This window comes from Carcharodon carcharias, chromosome 23 (genome assembly GCF_017639515.1).
Source record: "Carcharodon carcharias isolate sCarCar2 chromosome 23, sCarCar2.pri, whole genome shotgun sequence".
NCBI lineage: Eukaryota > Metazoa > Chordata > Chondrichthyes > Lamniformes > Lamnidae > Carcharodon > Carcharodon carcharias.
This window is the reverse complement of record NC_054489.1, coordinates 3,311,654-3,329,457: the sequence shown is the minus strand read 5'-3', so window position 1 is coordinate 3,329,457 and position 17,804 is coordinate 3,311,654. Positions and strand designations below refer to the sequence as shown.

The window sequence follows — 17,804 nt, the reverse complement described above, 5'->3', positions numbered from 1 at the left end:
AGGGGGTCAGGTGTTGGGATATCATTGGGAAGGGGAGGTGTGGTGGGTGGGGAGGCATGTGGTGTGATTTCATTGTGGCCTTTGATTCCAGAGTGTATTTGCTGATCGGAACTGATGTTGCTGGGGTTGGAGGCAGAGGTAGGTTTTCCTGAGGGTTAACATGGAAGGGAAGGCTCTCAGCACCAGCCTGAGGTTGTCACTATTATTCTGTTAAAGCCAGGAAAGGGTGAGTGAAAATCAAACCCAGGGAGTGGTTGACCTTTGGACCCAGCTCGCAGGCAAAGTGGTGGAGGTGAATACCTCAGCATCATTAGGCAAACTAACTGGGGGAGTAAAGAGTTTCACAGGATAGATGTATTAAGAAGGGCCAAAGGGCCTTCCTTACTCATGAGAATCATGTGATCATGTGGTTCACCGCTCATATCAGTTGAGCTGTCTATTATACACCACCCCTGTTTACATTCTCCATGATGTCATTGGAATGATAATGGAGAGAGCTGTGTAACATTTGATCATTCAGATATTGTCCATTTTACACTACTGACCATTGTCAAGAAGCCCCTGTGTGTCGTTAAAGTGCCGGCTCTGTGCAGGTGAGCTCACTAACTCAGTATCTGCCAGTGTTATGCTTGAAAGGTCAGATCCAGAGCTCTGATTTGCAGTCTGCTCAGTGTTGCCTAGTGACATTAAATATAATGTCTAGACACCGGTCATGCGTCATGATTTATGTCCACTATAAATAGACTTAGTGCTGAGGTAAGAGAACCGAATCTAAACAGCTCACTGCTGAACCCAGTGTCTTAAAGTTACAGTCCCTTCTCTAGCCATTCGGCATGTTTGAGTGGAATGAGAGGGAAACATGAGACTCTGTCCTTTCTGTATAGTTTTGCAATATTGCCTGACCAGGGAAGCACTGAGACATGGCGGCTAAGAAAATAGACTTTCCCCCACCTGTCCCAGGTAAGTGCTACAACACCTGGGAACATAAAGACTCACCTGGCCACTGCTGAACTTTGAACATCTCAGTAATTAAGCGCAGAATTTTGAAGTTGGCGGGTGGGCACAGCCAGTGGGACTGGGAACGGCCAGGAAACAGCTCACCGCCCGCAATCGGTCTCTCCGACCACGATTTCACACCAACTAAGGGCTGCCCAGGGTGAAATGCGGCTCTTCACTGGTGGGGAAGGGCCAAGCGGGGGCAGGGGCCTGTCGGCTGCCGGGTCCAATAGGGACCCAGCGGCCGGTTTTAAAAAGAGCCCAGGCAGCCACAGAAAAGCTGCTGCAGGAGTACGTCTGTACTGTGATGTCTTGATGGAGTCGAGTGCAGCTGGAGTCGCCAAGTAGGAGGGTAGGTCAGGTGGGCACTCGTCCCCACCTTCCCCCGCTTTTTGGATTAGTGCCTCGCCCTTCTTCTGGAGGAGATGGCTGCCAAAAGGGAGGTGAAGGCCGCCGCACCTCAGTAAGAGGGCATGAGAGGAGGTGGCAGCGCTGGTGAGCAGCCATGGTGTGGTGCGGCGCTCCTGGGTGCAGTGCTGGAGGTCCAATGATCTGCTGTGCTCAGGAAGGGTGAGTACTGTGTTGGCACAGGTCAGTGTGCGGAAGTGTTAAAGTGTGGCCGTCCACTGTAGACCTCAGGGGTGTTAGAGTCTGAGTGCCAAATGGCAAGGATGCTGGAGCTGGTCAAGGGGTCAAGCCCTGGCTGCTTGGACTGAGTGTCTTGTGGCTGGAGGGCCAAGGCTCAGATGTGCCCTGTGAGGTGTTCCTGAGAGTGGGCTAATCAATGCTCCTCTGTCCTTTCAGGAGAAGACGGACCAGAACCAAGCCAAGAGGGCACCTACAGTCAGAGGCCCCACCCAACCTGCTGCTGCTCAGCAGGTTTGAGCAGGATGCCCTGGAGCTGGAGAGCTGGCACGGTCCCCGTGCAACTGGGCGTAGAGAGGCGGGGGTGCCAGGAGGAGGTAAGAGTGCAGTGCACAGAGGTGAGAGTTTCAGATTCTGCAACCATCCTAGTGCAGTCTCTTCATTCATGGGAGCGTCAAACCTGGAGTCCCCATTGATCATTGAAAGTTGATGGCACCATGATGCAGATCTCCACTGTCTCACCAGGGTGCCTGGCATGCACAGTGACAGTGTGATGACTTTAACGAATGACATGTCATTGTTCTCCCTTTTAGATTCGCCAGCATGCACTCGCTCTCTGGACTCCGAAGGACCACCCCTCACACCGGAGGACAACCAGGCTTCACTTGCACTTGTGTCACACTCTCTGAACCAGGCACCAACGCAGATACCAGCAACTCGGTGGGCATTAGATTGATGGCTAGAATGTCGGTGCACATTGGTGAGGGCACTTCACACTCACTTGAGGTGCAGGTGGAGGCAGAGAGTGCCCAGGGCACCGGCAGTCAGAGGGCTGCTGGGGACCAGGACAATGCTCAGTCGAAGGCAGATGATGAGCCTCTGGAGTCGTCTATCAGGCGGCAGATGCTGGATGTCCAGCGGAATGTGCAGGAGGATCTGGTGGAGATCCATGAGGGTGTGTGTGCCATTGTCTCCATTGTGGAGGAGTCCATGCGCTGCGTGAGCATTGTGTTGACCCTCATGGCCAAGCGCACTGCCCCCTCCATTGAGAAAGTGGAGACTCTCATGGAGAGGCAGCTCCAGGGACAGAATCAGGGGTTCCTGGGGTTGTGCTCGGACCTGCAGCCCTCACACAGGCCCTGAGCTCAGCTGGTCAACAAGACACCAGAGTCAGCAGCTGCCTCAAATGCCGCTGCCAGCAGGGGGCAGTGGTCCAACAAGACCCAGCACTCAAAAAGGTAAGTTTAAGGCACCATAATCACGAGCTGATTTTCACGGGTGATTTTCTGTCCATTTATGTTTAGTTTGTATGTCTGCTGGTGTGGACATCAACACCAGTGACAGGAATGTCATAATGATTTCAATGTGACAATAACATTAAATTTGCTTTGTTTCCGATGGCCTGAACATGCTTCACAGTTTTTCTTTCTAGTGCAGGGTACACCAGTCTGTAATGCTGGATGTGAGTGGCTTGATACTTTATTGCACAGGCATTGAGTGGACTTTGGGTGCAAATGAAAGGGTCATTTCAGACATCTGGGATGGAGGCGGTAGTGCTGGTGTGAGGTGGAGGCAGATCTTTGGCAGCCAGGCTGAAGGAGCCTTGGATCAAGGCATCCCTGGTGTCCCTGCCTCCCTGGAGGTTACCGAGGTCTGCCTCCACACCCTCAGTGTTCTCCTCACCAAGATCCTCTTCTCAGCGCTGAACTCATAATTTGTGGCCTGTGGAGCTCTGTCAAAATCCCCTCCCACCAGTAGGTCCCCCCTTGCCAGTGCCAGATAGTGGAGAGCGCAGCATGCAACCACTATCAGTGACACCCGCTCTGGGGGGTATTGTAGTGCCCACCCTGAGCAGTCCAGGCATCAGCAGCGCATCTTCAGAAGACCTATGGTTCTCTCTATCACCGCCCTTGCGGAGGCATAGCTCATATTGTAACGCAGCTCTGCCTCTGTTCTTGGGTGGTGGAGAGGCATCATGAGGCACACCTTCAACAGAAAGCCCTTGTCACCCAGCAGCCGTCCATCCAATCGAGCTGGAGCACTGAAGAGCCTCGGCACCTGGGAGTGTCTCAGGGTATAAACTTGATGGGAGCTGCCAGGGTACCTGGCACAGACTTACAGAATTTGCATCCTGTGGTCACACACTATCTGCACGTTCATGGAGTGGAAGCCCTTCCTGTTGACGAAGACACCCGGCTGACCCACTGGCGCCTTGATGGCCACATGTGTACAGCCTATAGCACCCTGGACACGGGGGAACCCAGCAATCGGTGCGAAGCCTCTGGCTCGCTCAGCCTGGCTGGCCTCATCTGTACGGTAAAGAATAATGGTCAATACCCGCCTGAACAGAACTTCCGTCACCAGCTTAATGTAACTGTGAACAGCTGATTGGGAGACTCCACAAAGATCACCCAATGACCCCTGGAAAGAGCCGGAGGCATAGAAGTTGAGACCCACTGTGACCTTCAGAGCCACTGTCATGGGGTGTCCACCCACACAGTCGGAACTGATCTCAGGCCCGATCATATCTCCCTTGAGAGATGGAGCCTCCTTCAGCATTGCACCTCGGACATACTGAGGTAGCTGCATCGCTGCCTGTAAACCCTGGCAGCAGGATAGTGGTGTCTTCTGTGGCTCCTTCTGCCTTGGACTACCTGCTGACCCTGTGCCCCTTGTGCCTGCATCTCTCCTCCCACAGGTCCCTCCCCTGGAGGCTGCATAGGGACACCCGGCCTCCTCTCCCTTCTGCCCCTCTCTCCCTCCTCAGAGGAGGTGCCACCAGCAGAGACCACAATCCCCATTACTAGGGTAAGGGAAGGCTGTCTGATACCTGGGAGGGTCCACAGGTTTGAATTCGCCGGGGTCCTTGGAGACACCAATGTGTCCTGAAATGAAGCCTGGAAATGTTAACAATGAAGCCCCGAACAGAGATGAAGCTGCCTCATACCAATAAGCAACCAGCAGCAAACTATGTACCAAACTCCCCACTACTGACACTGGCAATGCTGCTGACCCTTTGTATCCCGCCTGTGGATGAAGTGTTTAAAATTGTCGGCTGGCCGCCTGCCCGTTTTGCCCGTATGATGAACACAAAATCACACGGACAACAAAACATCAGCATCAATTGGCTTTTTAATGGTCTTAAATGGCCTCTTAATTAGTGGCGGGCGAGATGACATCAGGACGCTCACCCAACGTCATTGTGCGCTATCTTACACTCGATCATGTCGGGCCCAGACCCACACACCAAGCAAAAAACTCTGCTCTAAGTTTCTGTTCAACTTTAGATCATCTCAGTTTATTCAGACCTGGGACTATCATTTCATCCAGAGTGAGAGTGAATGCGAGAATATTTCACTGTGACTGTGTCAGTGTATTGCTTTGTGTGAGAGTCAAGGACATGTACAGTTCAGGGTCTGCTGTATTAGGGAGGTATTTAGTTTTACACTGTTTGCATTCTTATCCTGAGGCCTGACATTCTAACCTCCAGATGCACAGCGTTCACTACACTTGTACCTAGGACTTGTTTCTATATAGCAATCCCTCACAATGTTAGGGCAAGCCTTTTGTATGCATTGAATTTGTATTTTTGTAGATAAATTGGGCACAAGCAGAGTTTTATTAATTATACCTCCCCCCCTCCCCTCTGCAGTCTGTATTTGAGGTACACTCTGTGCAGTTTAGCATATTTACACAGGCTCCATCCTGGGTTTGCCAACCCTCCAGGATTGCACAGGAGCCTCCAGGAGTTGAGGATCAATCTCCAGGATTTCCAGAGTGATGACCTGCAAGTGGTCTTTACAATTCTGAAAAGGTTATGATTGAGTAGACAAGGAGAAGATGTTTCTGCTTGTAGGGGGAATCAGAATTAGGGGTCATAAATATAAGATAGTCACTAATAAATCTAATGGGCATTTCAGGAGAAACATCTTTACCTAGAGAGTGATGAGAATGTGTGACTTGCTACCACAGGGAGTGGTTGAAGTGAATAGTATATATAGATACATTTAAGGGGAAGCTGGATAAATATCTGAGGGAGAAAGGAGTAGAAGGATATGCTGATAGGGTTAGATGAAGAGGAGTTGGAGGAGGCTGAAATGGAACAGAAACACTGACATGGACCTGATGGGCTAAATGGCCTTTTTCTGTATATAAATTCTTTGTAATTAATTTCCACATTGCCTCTGCTGATCAGCTGCTGAGAGTTGAAAGTCTGTAACCTGAGCTGCCTGACAGTGTCAGTGTGAGGCTGCTCCCTGATCTACTGTTGGTTTCAAGGCTACTATCTGCAAAGAAACACAATATGGCACTTGTACACATGTCAGGTCTGTGCAGACCCATCTGTCAGTGTCTGCTTCAGTGTGACAAAGGCATAATTATGGTCTGTGTGTCTGATAACAATCGTTACGGCTGATGTGTTTCACCTGCTTAAGGTACGCCAAGCTGTCTCGTCTCCCCGGTAACAGTGATGCTGTGGATTCTGATGATGGGTGTACCACAGATTTCTTTTAACAATTAAATTATTATATGCACTCAATCAGAACACAGAAACAAAGACAAATACATCAACCAGAGTCGAATCGCCACAATTATGACTCTTGGATTGTAGTGTGTCAGGCAATACATGGAAGTTTCTGTTCATCCTTTTGTCAGTCCCTTGAGCCACACACATTACTGCCTGTGTGTTAACAAGGAGACGATTGTAATCCTAACACTTTTCTTGGCATGATGTCAACAGGAGTGGATTGGCAGCAAGAGTTACATACAGGTTGGTTGAGAGCATGTGTATTAATACGTTGCTGCAGAGATACAAATTGGGCCCAATTTCCTCCATGACCGGACACTCAATCTGAAAATACCCCAGCCCAAGCCTAATCCTGCTGATTGTCACTCAGATTTCTAGCATTGTCTCACTATCCTTCAATTCTCTCTCTCTTTTTGATGCAGGTTATTACTATCTTCAGTGAAGATGGAATGAAGAGGTCATTTGAAGTGACAGCTGCAGTAAAAGCTCGGGACATTTGCCACATGTTAGTGGAGAGGAATCGCTGTCTCGATGAGGAGAACTGGACCCTGGTGGAGGCCCATCCCAACAATGCACTAGGTAACCATAGCAACTGGGTACTCCTCACCCCTTACCCTCACCTTCACCCCTCATATCCCCCACCCACACCCCCACTTTATTCTTTCATGGGATGTGGGCATCACTGGTAAGGTCAGCATTTGTTGCCCATCCTCAATTGCCCTTGAACTGAGTGGCTTGCTAGGCCATTTCGGAGGGCAGTTAAAAGTCAAACACATTGCTGTGGGTCTGGAGTCACACGTAGGCCAGATCAGTTCCTTCCCTACAACAATCGATGATAGTTTCATGGTCACCATTACAAAGACTAACTTTTATATTCCAGATTTATTAATTGAATTGAAATTCCACCAGCTGCCATAGTGGGATTTGAACTCGCGCCCCCTGACCATTAGCCTAAGCCCCTGGATTACTGGTCCAGTAACATTATCACTACGCCATTGTCTCTGTCCACTGTGCCACCACCCCCCCACCCACCCCACATGCTTACCTAAACAAAGATAGGACAAGGGGTCGTATTGCACTTGGGCTGTTGCTCAGCTACAAAGAAATAAAGGTACAACGGTGATGCCCACACGACTGAATATCCTGACGTGACTCGGCCTCTGTCTCAGATGTTGGGGCAGTCAGTACCCAGGATCCCAGTGCCAGTCAGAGATTGCACTCTCAGGGAGTGAGTGTGTGGATATCAGCACAGATCCATTCTCAACCTGGGCTCTACACAATCACCAAAGTTTCACAACATCTCCTCAGGGTTTAGGTTCAGGGGCAATCTAAAATGTTTTTCCTACCTAAGAATAAAACATGTTGCTCATTAGACCTCATACTCTCATTTAGTATCAAATGAGGAAATTTCTCCAAATAAAGCTGCATCCTCCTTTCCCTGTACATTACAAATGGAATTTGAGCTGGTCAAATGGATGTTTAAGCAAGACTGTGAGGACACAAACTGTGTATTCATTGACAAAATGATTGGGTCTCATGGTGGACACAGGAGCTGCAGGATTTATTTGGGAGGGTGAGCTGATGGTGACTAACCCTCCTCCTTGCTTTTCATCCGATGATTAATACATACAACCTGTTTCTGACTCTTATCTGTCCCAGAAAGATGTCTAGAGGATCATGAGTCATTGATAGAGGTGCAAGAAACCTGGCCAATCAACAGTGGAAGCAGATTCATCTTCAGAAAGCATTACGCCAAATATGAATTCCTCAGGAACCCCGAGGTAGGTTCTGTTTAAAAATTACTGAGATTATGTTTGTTTTTAACATGGATTCTCTACAATCAGTGCTTTGTTGGTACAGGACTACTTTAATATCACAATCAAACCTCCTAATTATTCCCCAAAACCTCAGCCAGTGGTGATCTCTTCAAAACTTAGGCAACTTCTAATTAGCTCCTTAACAGTTTGAAGTTGTGGCCCCAGTTGCAATGGTGAGAGGGTTTCATTGCAAATTACTGCTGAGTTTGAAAAAAATCTGGCTCTTTAAATAAATGTTATATCATTTTTAACCACACACATTTGAAAAGAGATATGGTGATAAAGTGAGGTGATATAAGTGGGGAGGAGGCTTGTGTAGATCATAAACACTAGCACAGACTTGTTGGGCTATAAATTCTATCTAATTCCTTGTTGACTTCTCACTGGTGAAACATTTATCAGTTGCAGAAACTCGCTATATACCCAGGTTACATACCCAATAGTTGTATACCCCAGCTGTGTGCTGCATGCGAACATATGAATTAGGAACAGGGGTAGACCATTCAGCCCCTCGAGCCTGCTCTGCCATTCAATAAGATGATGGCTGATCTGACTGTGGCCTCAACTCCACATTCCTACCTACCCCCGATAACCTTCGAGTCCCTTGTTAGTCAAGAATCTATCGACCTCTGCTTTAAAAATATTCACTAACCCTGCCTCTACCGCTTTCCAGGGAAGAGAGTTCCAAAGATTCACGGCCCTCCAAGAGAAATATTTTCTTCGCATCTCCATCTTAAATGAGCAGCCCCTTATTTTTAAATTGTGACCCCCTAGTTCGAATCTCTCCCACATGGGGAAGCTTCCTTTCAGCATAGGATATTCTTTCAATATTTGACACTATCTTTAACTTCTTTTGTTGGCCACAGATGGTGTGTCCTTCTCTTTGAGGCTTTTTTTTCTCACTGGAATGTATCTTTTCTGAGTATTCTGAAATATCTCATAAATTTCTGCCATTGCATCTCTACTGACCCATCCCTTAACCTAATTTCCCAGGTCATTTTAGCCAGCTCTGTCTTAACGCCCTCATAATTGCCCTTATTTAAGTTTAAAACACCAGTCTTTGATCCACTACTCTATCCTTCAAACTGAATGTGAAATTCAATAATGTTATGATCACTGCTACCTAGGGAACCTTCTCTATGTGGGTTTTAATTAATCCTGTCTCATTGCACATTACTGATCCAGGTATAGCCTGCTCTCTGGTTAGTGCTAAAATGTGCTGCTCCAAGAAACTGTCCCAAAAACACTCTATGAACTCATCATCCAGCCTACCTTTGTCAATCTGATTCATCCAATCTATATGTAGATTAAAATCACCCAGGATTATCACCATACCTTTCTCACAAGCCCCCATTATTTCTTCCTAAATACCCCATCCTACAGAGTGGTTACTGTTACGGGGCCTATAAACCACTCCCACCTGTGACTTCTTATCTTTACTATTTCTCATCTCTACCCAAACTGATTCTACATCTTGATCTCCAGAAATAAGGTCATCTCTCTCTAACGTACCAATGTCATCCGTAATTAATAGAGCTACCCCTCCACCTTTCCCTAGCTTCCTGTCCTTCCTGAATGTCATGTACCTTGAATATTCAGGTCCCAGTGTTTGTCATCCTGCAGCTATGTCATTGTAATGGCTATCAGATCATATATATTTATATATATATATATATATATATATATATTACACATATATTATATAAACCCTACCATAACTATATACCCTACCCATGTGCTGTATACCCTAGCTATATATCCTATCTGTGTCTATATAGCCTACAGCTGTATAGCCTAGCTATGTTCAGCTTCTGATAGAGATGGTGTCCAGGGGGTCAACAAATCATGACTGCTCCATAATCTGGGTGTGGGGGTAGGAGAGGTATCAGAACAACGTAAACTCAGCCACAGGTCAAACTTTACTGAACTTTTCCTTTGACAGAAAACAACCAGGTGAAGTTACGCAGAGAAAGCAACAAATATAAGTTTGCTGTTAGTTTCAAAACAAATGGATTGGCATTGAGAAGGGGCTGTGAGTCTTGTTCCTGCCAGTTCCACATTCAGCAATAAATAGTTTAGATGGCCATTTGCAAATATGATGTTGTGACTATAATGGAAACCTGGCTGAAAGAAGGGAAGAATTGGATATTAAATATTCCTGGATATACGAGGGGTTTGGATTATTATCTGAAAATGAAGAACGTGCAGGGCTATGGGGAGAAGGCGGGAGAGTGGCACTCCCTCAGAAAGCTCCTGCAGAGAGCTAGCACAGACACAATGGGCTGAATGGCCTCCTTCTGTACTGCAGCCATCCTGTGATTTCTATGAATCTCAAAAATCACTGCATTAAACGGCTTGAATGAGAGGGAGATTTTTTTAAATGGGATTTAACAATCACATTTCTCTCTCTCGAACAGCTATTTTTCCCAGTGCAATTGGTAGCAGGAAGTTTGGATGCTAATGCAGGAGTTCCACACTCACAGCTTGTACAGGTGAGACACACTCTAACACACTCACAGCTCATACAAAGTGATACACCTTGAGACACGCTTACACACCCTGATACATTCACAGCTCATACAGATGCAACACACCTTGATAAACTCATAGCTCGTACAGGGAGACACACCCTGACACACCCTGACATGCTCACAGCTCATACAGGGAGACATCCCTTGACACACTCTGACATACATGACATACCTTGACACACTCTCAGCAAATACAGGGTGGCACACCCTGACACACTCTGAAACACTCTGACACACACAACTCGTACAGGGAGACAAACCTTGACATTCTCTCAGCTAACACAGGGAGAGACACCCTGACACACTCACTACTCATTTAGGGATGCACCCTGACACGTGCATACACTGACAGTAATTCACATTCACAACTCATACAGCCAAGACGGAAACACACTCTGAGACACTGACAATAATCCAGTGAAAGGATTATGGAGTGGATTTGTCACAGAATGAGCTTGTCATACAAGTGTGTCCTGCAGCAGGAGTGTCATAGAGGACATGTGAATGTTTAGTGGCATTATTATAGAGAGGGATATGGAGGGTTGTAGAGGGGAGGCCAAGTGAAGATTTATTGAATGGAGTGTCCAGTAGATGGGTAGATGGGTTAAATGTACTGTTTCTAATTCATACCAATGACCTAGATTCAGAAAGATGTGAAGCGATCAACATTGCACAATGGAACCAAACTAGGAAAGGCACCAAAATCTAAGGAATTGATGGTGAGAATTGGACAAAGTATGTAAATTGACCAAATAATGTCAGGTGAATTTAACATTGACAGTGTAAAGTGTTGCACATAGGATAGGAAATAATTAACATAGTTACACCACAAACTGGAGCTGAAATAACTAAGGATGAAATTGAAGGAGATCCAAGAATTTTAGTAGACATGGTCAATCAATATAGTGAAACAACCAACAAAGCCCTTAGGATATTAAACTACATGGAGAAAGCCAGAGGATACAAATCGGAGGAAACCTCGATCAAACTGTACAGAGTTCTGGTCAGATCCACCTTGAGCATTGTGTCCAGTTCTGGACAGACTCATTAAAGCTCCGTGCCCAGTTCTGGACAGGGGTGGGAGGTGGTGGCATAGTGGTTTTGTCACTGGGCTAGTACTCCAGAGACCCAGGGTAATGTTCTGGGGGCCTGGGTTTGAATCCCACCGAGGCAGACGGTGGAATTTGAATCCAATAAAAATCTGAAATTAAAAGTCTGATGACTGACTATGAAAACATTGTTGATTGTTGTAAAAACCCATCTGGTTCACTAACGCCCTAAAGGGAAGGAAACCTGCTGCACTTACCTGGTCTGGCCTACATGTGACTCCAGACCCACAGCAATTCAGTTGACTCTTAAATGCCCTCTGAACAAGGGCAGTTAGGGATGGACAATAAATTCTGGCCCCCACATCGCATGAATAAACAAAAAAATTAAGCTCTGTGTCCTGTTGTGGCCACTGAGACACGAGTATTATGAGGAAAGATGTGAGACATTTGAGATCTTCAGCCTGACAGTGCCATGGTTGAGAGACAATTTTACTGAAGGATGTAAGATAGTTAAGGGAAAAGAAAAGCCAAACCCAGAATATTACTTTAAGTTAAACCAGTAGATCAAGGAGACAAAAATTTAAGCCAGTGAAGGTAATTTCAGTACTGAAATCAGAATGATCAACGTGTGGAATAAACTGTCAGATAGAGAGGAGGCAGAAACACTAGAGTTATTTCAGAAACAATGGATGCAGCAATGGCAGATGCAGAGGGGTGGGGTGTATCTGATAGATGAACTAAGATGGGCTGAAGGGCAGAGCCAAGCAATGAGCTGTGGAGGTCATGGGTACAAAGTATCTCTGAATGTAGAGAGAAACCCAGAATGATCTGTAATGAGCTCTTCCTGAATGGCTCACATATTTAAAGAGTTGAAAAGCTTCCTGTATTTATCAGTCATTTAAAGAAAACTTTTCCTTCTCTCTAGAATTTCCTGAATGCACAGAACTGTCCTGAGATACAGGGGTTTCTCCACATTAAAGACAAAGGGAAGAAAACATGGAGACATTTGAATTTCTTCCTGAGGAGGTCTGGGTTCTATTACTCTACAAAAGGGATGTCCAAGGTAAGTGAATATTCTTGGCATCTTGTCTGCATTTTATGTTGAACAATAGGTCTCGTTTCACATCACCGGGGATGTGTCACATGATGCTAATCTAGATGGAGTAATGTCATGTGACACGTTTATTTCTTACATAGAGACTAAAAAATAAAAAATTCACTAAAAAGAGAGACATGTTGCTGAAGCTTTTCGTCTTGCACTCATCAGGACAAACACAAGAATACCAAATTTCAAATGATCACAATAATTTATGCTACAGGAGAAAAGGCTGCTGACTGGTTGGCTCTGATTGGCCATGGTGTTTCCAAGGAGAAAGCAATGGGGAACTATAGGCTCCCCATGCACCTGGGTAATTCATAAAAGGCATAAGGCTTGAACACATTCCTTTTATATACAGAGAACGAGTCCCTGCTATGAAAGTATGTTACTTCTTGCAAGCATAAGTGATCCATGCTGCTAGCTCAACTGATTATGTTAGATTGGTTGTTAGTGTAACTATTAGCGCACTCAGGATTGTTCAGCAAGTGTTGCCCAATTGCGGAATCACATCAATATGTCACTCTCTTCAAAAATATTAAAGCTCTGTCCTACCAAACAACAATAAATAAAAATCTGTTAGTTACTAAAACTTAACCATTTCTCACTTCTTCTCCCAGCCAAACCTGTTCCCTCTCCTGGCTAATATTCTGAAGGATATTTAGACTCACACTCAGACAAGTGTCAGTTGATCAGCTGCTGTCTTGCATAGAATAGATTACTGACAAAAGAGACACGCTGTTGAAGTTTTCCTTGATACACTCATCAGGACAGATGCAAGAATACCAACTCTCAAAGGGAACAACAATTTATACTGCAACTCCCTTTCTCATACTGTATAAATTGTTGTTTCCTTTGAAATTTGACACTCTTGTGTCTGTCCTGATGAGTGTAAGATGAAAAGCTTCAGTAGCATATCTCTTTTTTCAGAAAAATTCATTTTCTGTACTACCAAATGGCTATGGAATAGATTATGTAGTACTTACAGCACAGAAACAGACCATTCAGGTCACAGGTCTGTGTTAGTTTTTATGGTCCTCATGCGCTTCCTCCCACTCCACTTCAATCACCCTATCAGCATATCCTTCTCTAGCTTTCTCCATCACCTGCTTATCCAGCCAGCTTGCTATCATAGAAACACAAGCCAGAATTTTATGTTCGGCATGTGGGCACACGCCCAACATGCATGAGCGTAATATGATGCGTGATGATGTTGGGTATGCATCCTGATGTCATGACGCACTCACATGATATTTTGTTCAGTGGGCACATGTGGGAGTTGGCTGTGTGCCCGCCGATAATTGAAAGGCCTATTAAGGCCATTAACGAACAAATTAACTTGAAATTTACACTACCGGTCCAACCTAACAGCTGATGGGCAGGTGAAGAGGCCAAGCAGCCTTGAGAAACCTTATCCACAAGCTGGATGAGGTTTCCTAAAGCTTTTACAAATTCAATAAAAACTTTATTTTGAATTTAAAAATATGTCCCATCTTGTGTGACACAGTCACATCAGGGGACATGTTTTTTTTAAAAATTCTTACTGTCTTTATTCATTTTTTTAAAAAGCACTTCAATCTTCATGAGGCACGGAGCTACCTCAGGGAGATTGAGGGGCTCTTTCGCGTGCATGCGTGAACTGTGCACCAGGTCTGCTCTCCCTCCACCACCCCCCCCCCACCCCCACCGCCCCTCCCCACCGCCTGCACAGGTAGCGCTCAGCACTGCTGCTCACGATCTGCCTTAATTGGCCCACCCACATAAAATCGCGGGCAGTGGTCGGCTTCCTAACTGCCCCTGCCTGCTCCCGCCAAGCCCACCCGATGAGGGAAATACTCTGGCCATAGAAACATTGAAAATAGGAGCAGTAGGAGGTCATTCATACCTTCCAGCCTGCTTCACCATTCAATATGATCATGGCTGATCCTCTATCTCAACACTGTACTCCTGCGTTCTCCCCATGCCCCTTGATGCCTTTAGAGTCCAGAAATCTATGTATTTCCTTCTTAAATATATTCAGTGACTTGGCCTCCACAGCCTCTGGGGTAGAGAATTCCACAGGTTCACCAGCCTCTCAGTGTAGAAGTTTCTCCTCATCTCAGTCCCTAAACGGCTTACCCCGTATTCTGAGACTGTGACCCCTTGTTCTAGACCCCCCCCAGCCAGAGAAAATATCATCCCTGCTTCCAGTCTGTCCACCCTGTCAGAATTTTATATGTTTCAATGAGATCCCCTTTCATTCTTCTAAACTCCAGTGAATACAGGCCTAGTCAACCCAATCTCTCCTCATACGACAATCCTGCCAACTCAGGCATCACTCCTTCTATGCCAAGCATATCCTTTCTTAGATAAGGAAACCAAAACTGCACACAATATTCCAGGGGCAGAATTTTACATCCCATGTGCCAGCTGCCTGCCTTCAAGGAGCTCTCTCCCAGCGCTCACCTGCGCCCGCAGTGACATTGTTGCCCACCCTCTTCCCACCCCCACCACCGATCGCGCACACCTGACAACCTAAAAATTCAGCCCCAGGTGTGGTCTCACCAAGGCCCTGTACAGCTGCAGTGAGACATCCTTGCTCCTGTACTCAAGTCCTCTCACAATGAAGGCCAATATACCATTTGCCTTCTTAACTGCTTGCTGTACCTACATGCTTGCTTTCAGTGATTGGTGTACAAGGACACCCAGGTCCCTTTGTACATCAACATTTCCCAATCTATCACCATTTAAATAATACTCTGCCATTCTCTTTTTCCATCAAAGTGGATTACTTCACACATATCCACGTTATACTGCATCTGCCATATATTTGCCCACTCAGTCAACCTGTCTAAATCACCTTGAAGCCTCTTAATACCCTCCTCACCATTCACATTCCCACCTAGTTTCATATTGTCAGCAATCTTGGAGATATTACATTTGGTTCCCTCATCCAATCATTGACATATATTGTGAATAGCTGGGGCTCAAGCACTGATCCCTGCAGAACCCCACTAGTCACCACCTGCCACTCCAAAAAAGACCCATTTATTCCTACTCTCTGTTTCCTGTCTGCTTACCATTCTCAATCCATGCCAATATATTACCCCCAGTCCCATGTGCTTTAATTTTATACACTAACCTCTTATGTGGGATTTTATCGAAAGCTTTCTGAAAATCCAAATACACCACATCCACTGGTTCTCCCTTATCTATTCTGCTAGTTACATTCCTCAAAGAACTCTAGTAGGTTGGTCAGACATGATTTCCCTTTCATAAATCCACATTGACTTTGTCTAATCCCATTGATATTTTCTAAGTGTCCTGTTATCACATCGTTTATAATAGACTCTAGCGTTTTCCCTACTACATTCTGTTACTATCCCCTGACTCCACACACTCTGACCTTAGGTATGAGTCTAGCTTACTGAAGGGCTGTGAAAATTTAAACTTATTACATCTACTGAATTACCCTTATCTGCTCTTTCTGTTGCTTCTTCAAAGAACATAGTAAGGTTGGTCAAGTGTGACCTTCTCTTTCGGAATCAGTGCTGACTATTCTTTATTGTATTTTTGGTTTCTAGGTGTTTCCTATTACATCATTGAGTAAAGATTCCATTATATTTCCTACATTGACATTAAGCTAATTAGCCTGTAGTTCCTAGATTTGTTCTCTCCCTTCTGAAACATAGGAGTAACGTTGACTGTCCACCAATTCTCCCTTTTGAAATGTATTTTTATACCTGTAATAGTGCTCTGCTGTGTCTTCCCTAGCGACCTTTAAAATCTACGATGCAATCCATCTTGACCAGGGGATTTTAATTCTCTCTAAGTTTGATTAGGTACTCCCCATCTCACCCTATTCCCCCCACCCCCACTTTCTGGCTTAAATGCCTTGATCTATTTTTCTCCTGTTTTGTTCACCCTGTTCGTCTCCCTGATAATAGTGTTGTTCCGTATTGGCTGGACATGTTCGGTGTTGAAGATTCCCCAGTCTATTTCAGTTCCATTCATGCAGTGCGAGGTCTTCCAATAGGCAACACTTTGAATTTAGCTACATTAAGTTTCATCTACCAGTGTTGTGCCCTCTCAGATGTTTTATTTTGTGAATCCATGCTGGCTGTTGTTTTAAATTATAGTTATACAGGTGAGGTTCGAGGTTACTCCTGATAACCAATTCCACCAATTTGCATGGAATGAACGAGTCTGCAGTTACCCAGATCTAATGCATCCCCTTATTTCCATCTGGGCATTAATCACATTCTCAATGACTGGGCTGATCTCACAAGTTGATTATGTAGAAAGAGAAGAGACTCAAGCTGTTCCACAAGCCCAGAATCTGCCAACTTCAGTCCTGAAATTAAAGTTAATGACAGGGGTGAGAAACTAAAGCAGCTTTCAACCACGCGTACGAGACTAAAGACCAAGGATTCCTTTGTGTGTGTGTTGTTGCAAAAATCTTTAAAGACTTAATGACGAACTTGCATCTTTCAAGTGGAAAGGACAAAAATGCATTCAAACTACTGAGGTGACAGATGTAGTGTAAAATCAGCTTTTGGAAGATTGCTAAACTAGTTTGAGGGATTAAAGGATTATCTGGTTGCTATTTGCTTGTGGTTGATCTATTGCAGTGAACAGACAAGAGTGATGGAGGAATTATGATACATTTCCCATTACAGGCACACACTGTCACACAATTCAAATATTGAATTAGAGCATTCTGTGCTAATTGACAATAATAATGAATAATAATAATGAAAAATAGTAAAACAGAATATTTTTTAAATGTTGAGAGACTGGGAAATGTTGGTATCCAGAGGGGCCTGGGTCTCTGTTTACACAAATCACAGAAAGTTAAGCTGCAGGTACAGCAAACAATTAGGAAATCTAAAGTTGTGTTATCCTTTGTTACAAAGGGATTGGAGTAGAAGAGTAAAGAAGTCTGACTACAATTATACAGGGCATTGGTGAGACCACACCTGGAGCACTGTGTATAGTTTTGGTCTCTCTAAGAAAGGATAGACTTGCCTTAGAGAGGGTGCAAGAAAGATTCATTAGACTGGTTCCTAGGGAAAAAGGGAATACCCTCAGAGGGGAGATTGAGTAGGCCTATATTCTATACAGTTCAGGAGAATAATAGGAGCTCTCATTGAGATGTATAAAATTATCAACAGGTTCGACAGGGTAGAGGAGAGAAGGATGTCTCCCCTGGTTGGGGAATCTAGA

General features: G+C 45.2%; 1 protein-coding gene across 4 annotated transcripts in view; it reads left to right on the top strand.

Annotated features, from left to right (window-relative positions):
• LOC121269076 (growth factor receptor-bound protein 7-like) overlaps window positions 1-17,804 on the top strand; it is a 293,792-nt gene that overhangs the window by 196,889 nt on the left and 79,099 nt on the right. For all 4 annotated transcript variants that reach the window (XM_041173519.1, XM_041173521.1, XM_041173520.1 and 1 more), the window contains 4 exons: window positions 6,529-6,685; window positions 7,766-7,887; window positions 10,341-10,415; window positions 12,429-12,566. In XM_041173519.1, the coding sequence (XP_041029453.1) occupies window positions 6,529-6,685; window positions 7,766-7,887; window positions 10,341-10,415; window positions 12,429-12,566 (492 nt within the window). The remainder of the gene's footprint in view (window positions 1-6,528; window positions 6,686-7,765; window positions 7,888-10,340; window positions 10,416-12,428; window positions 12,567-17,804) is intronic.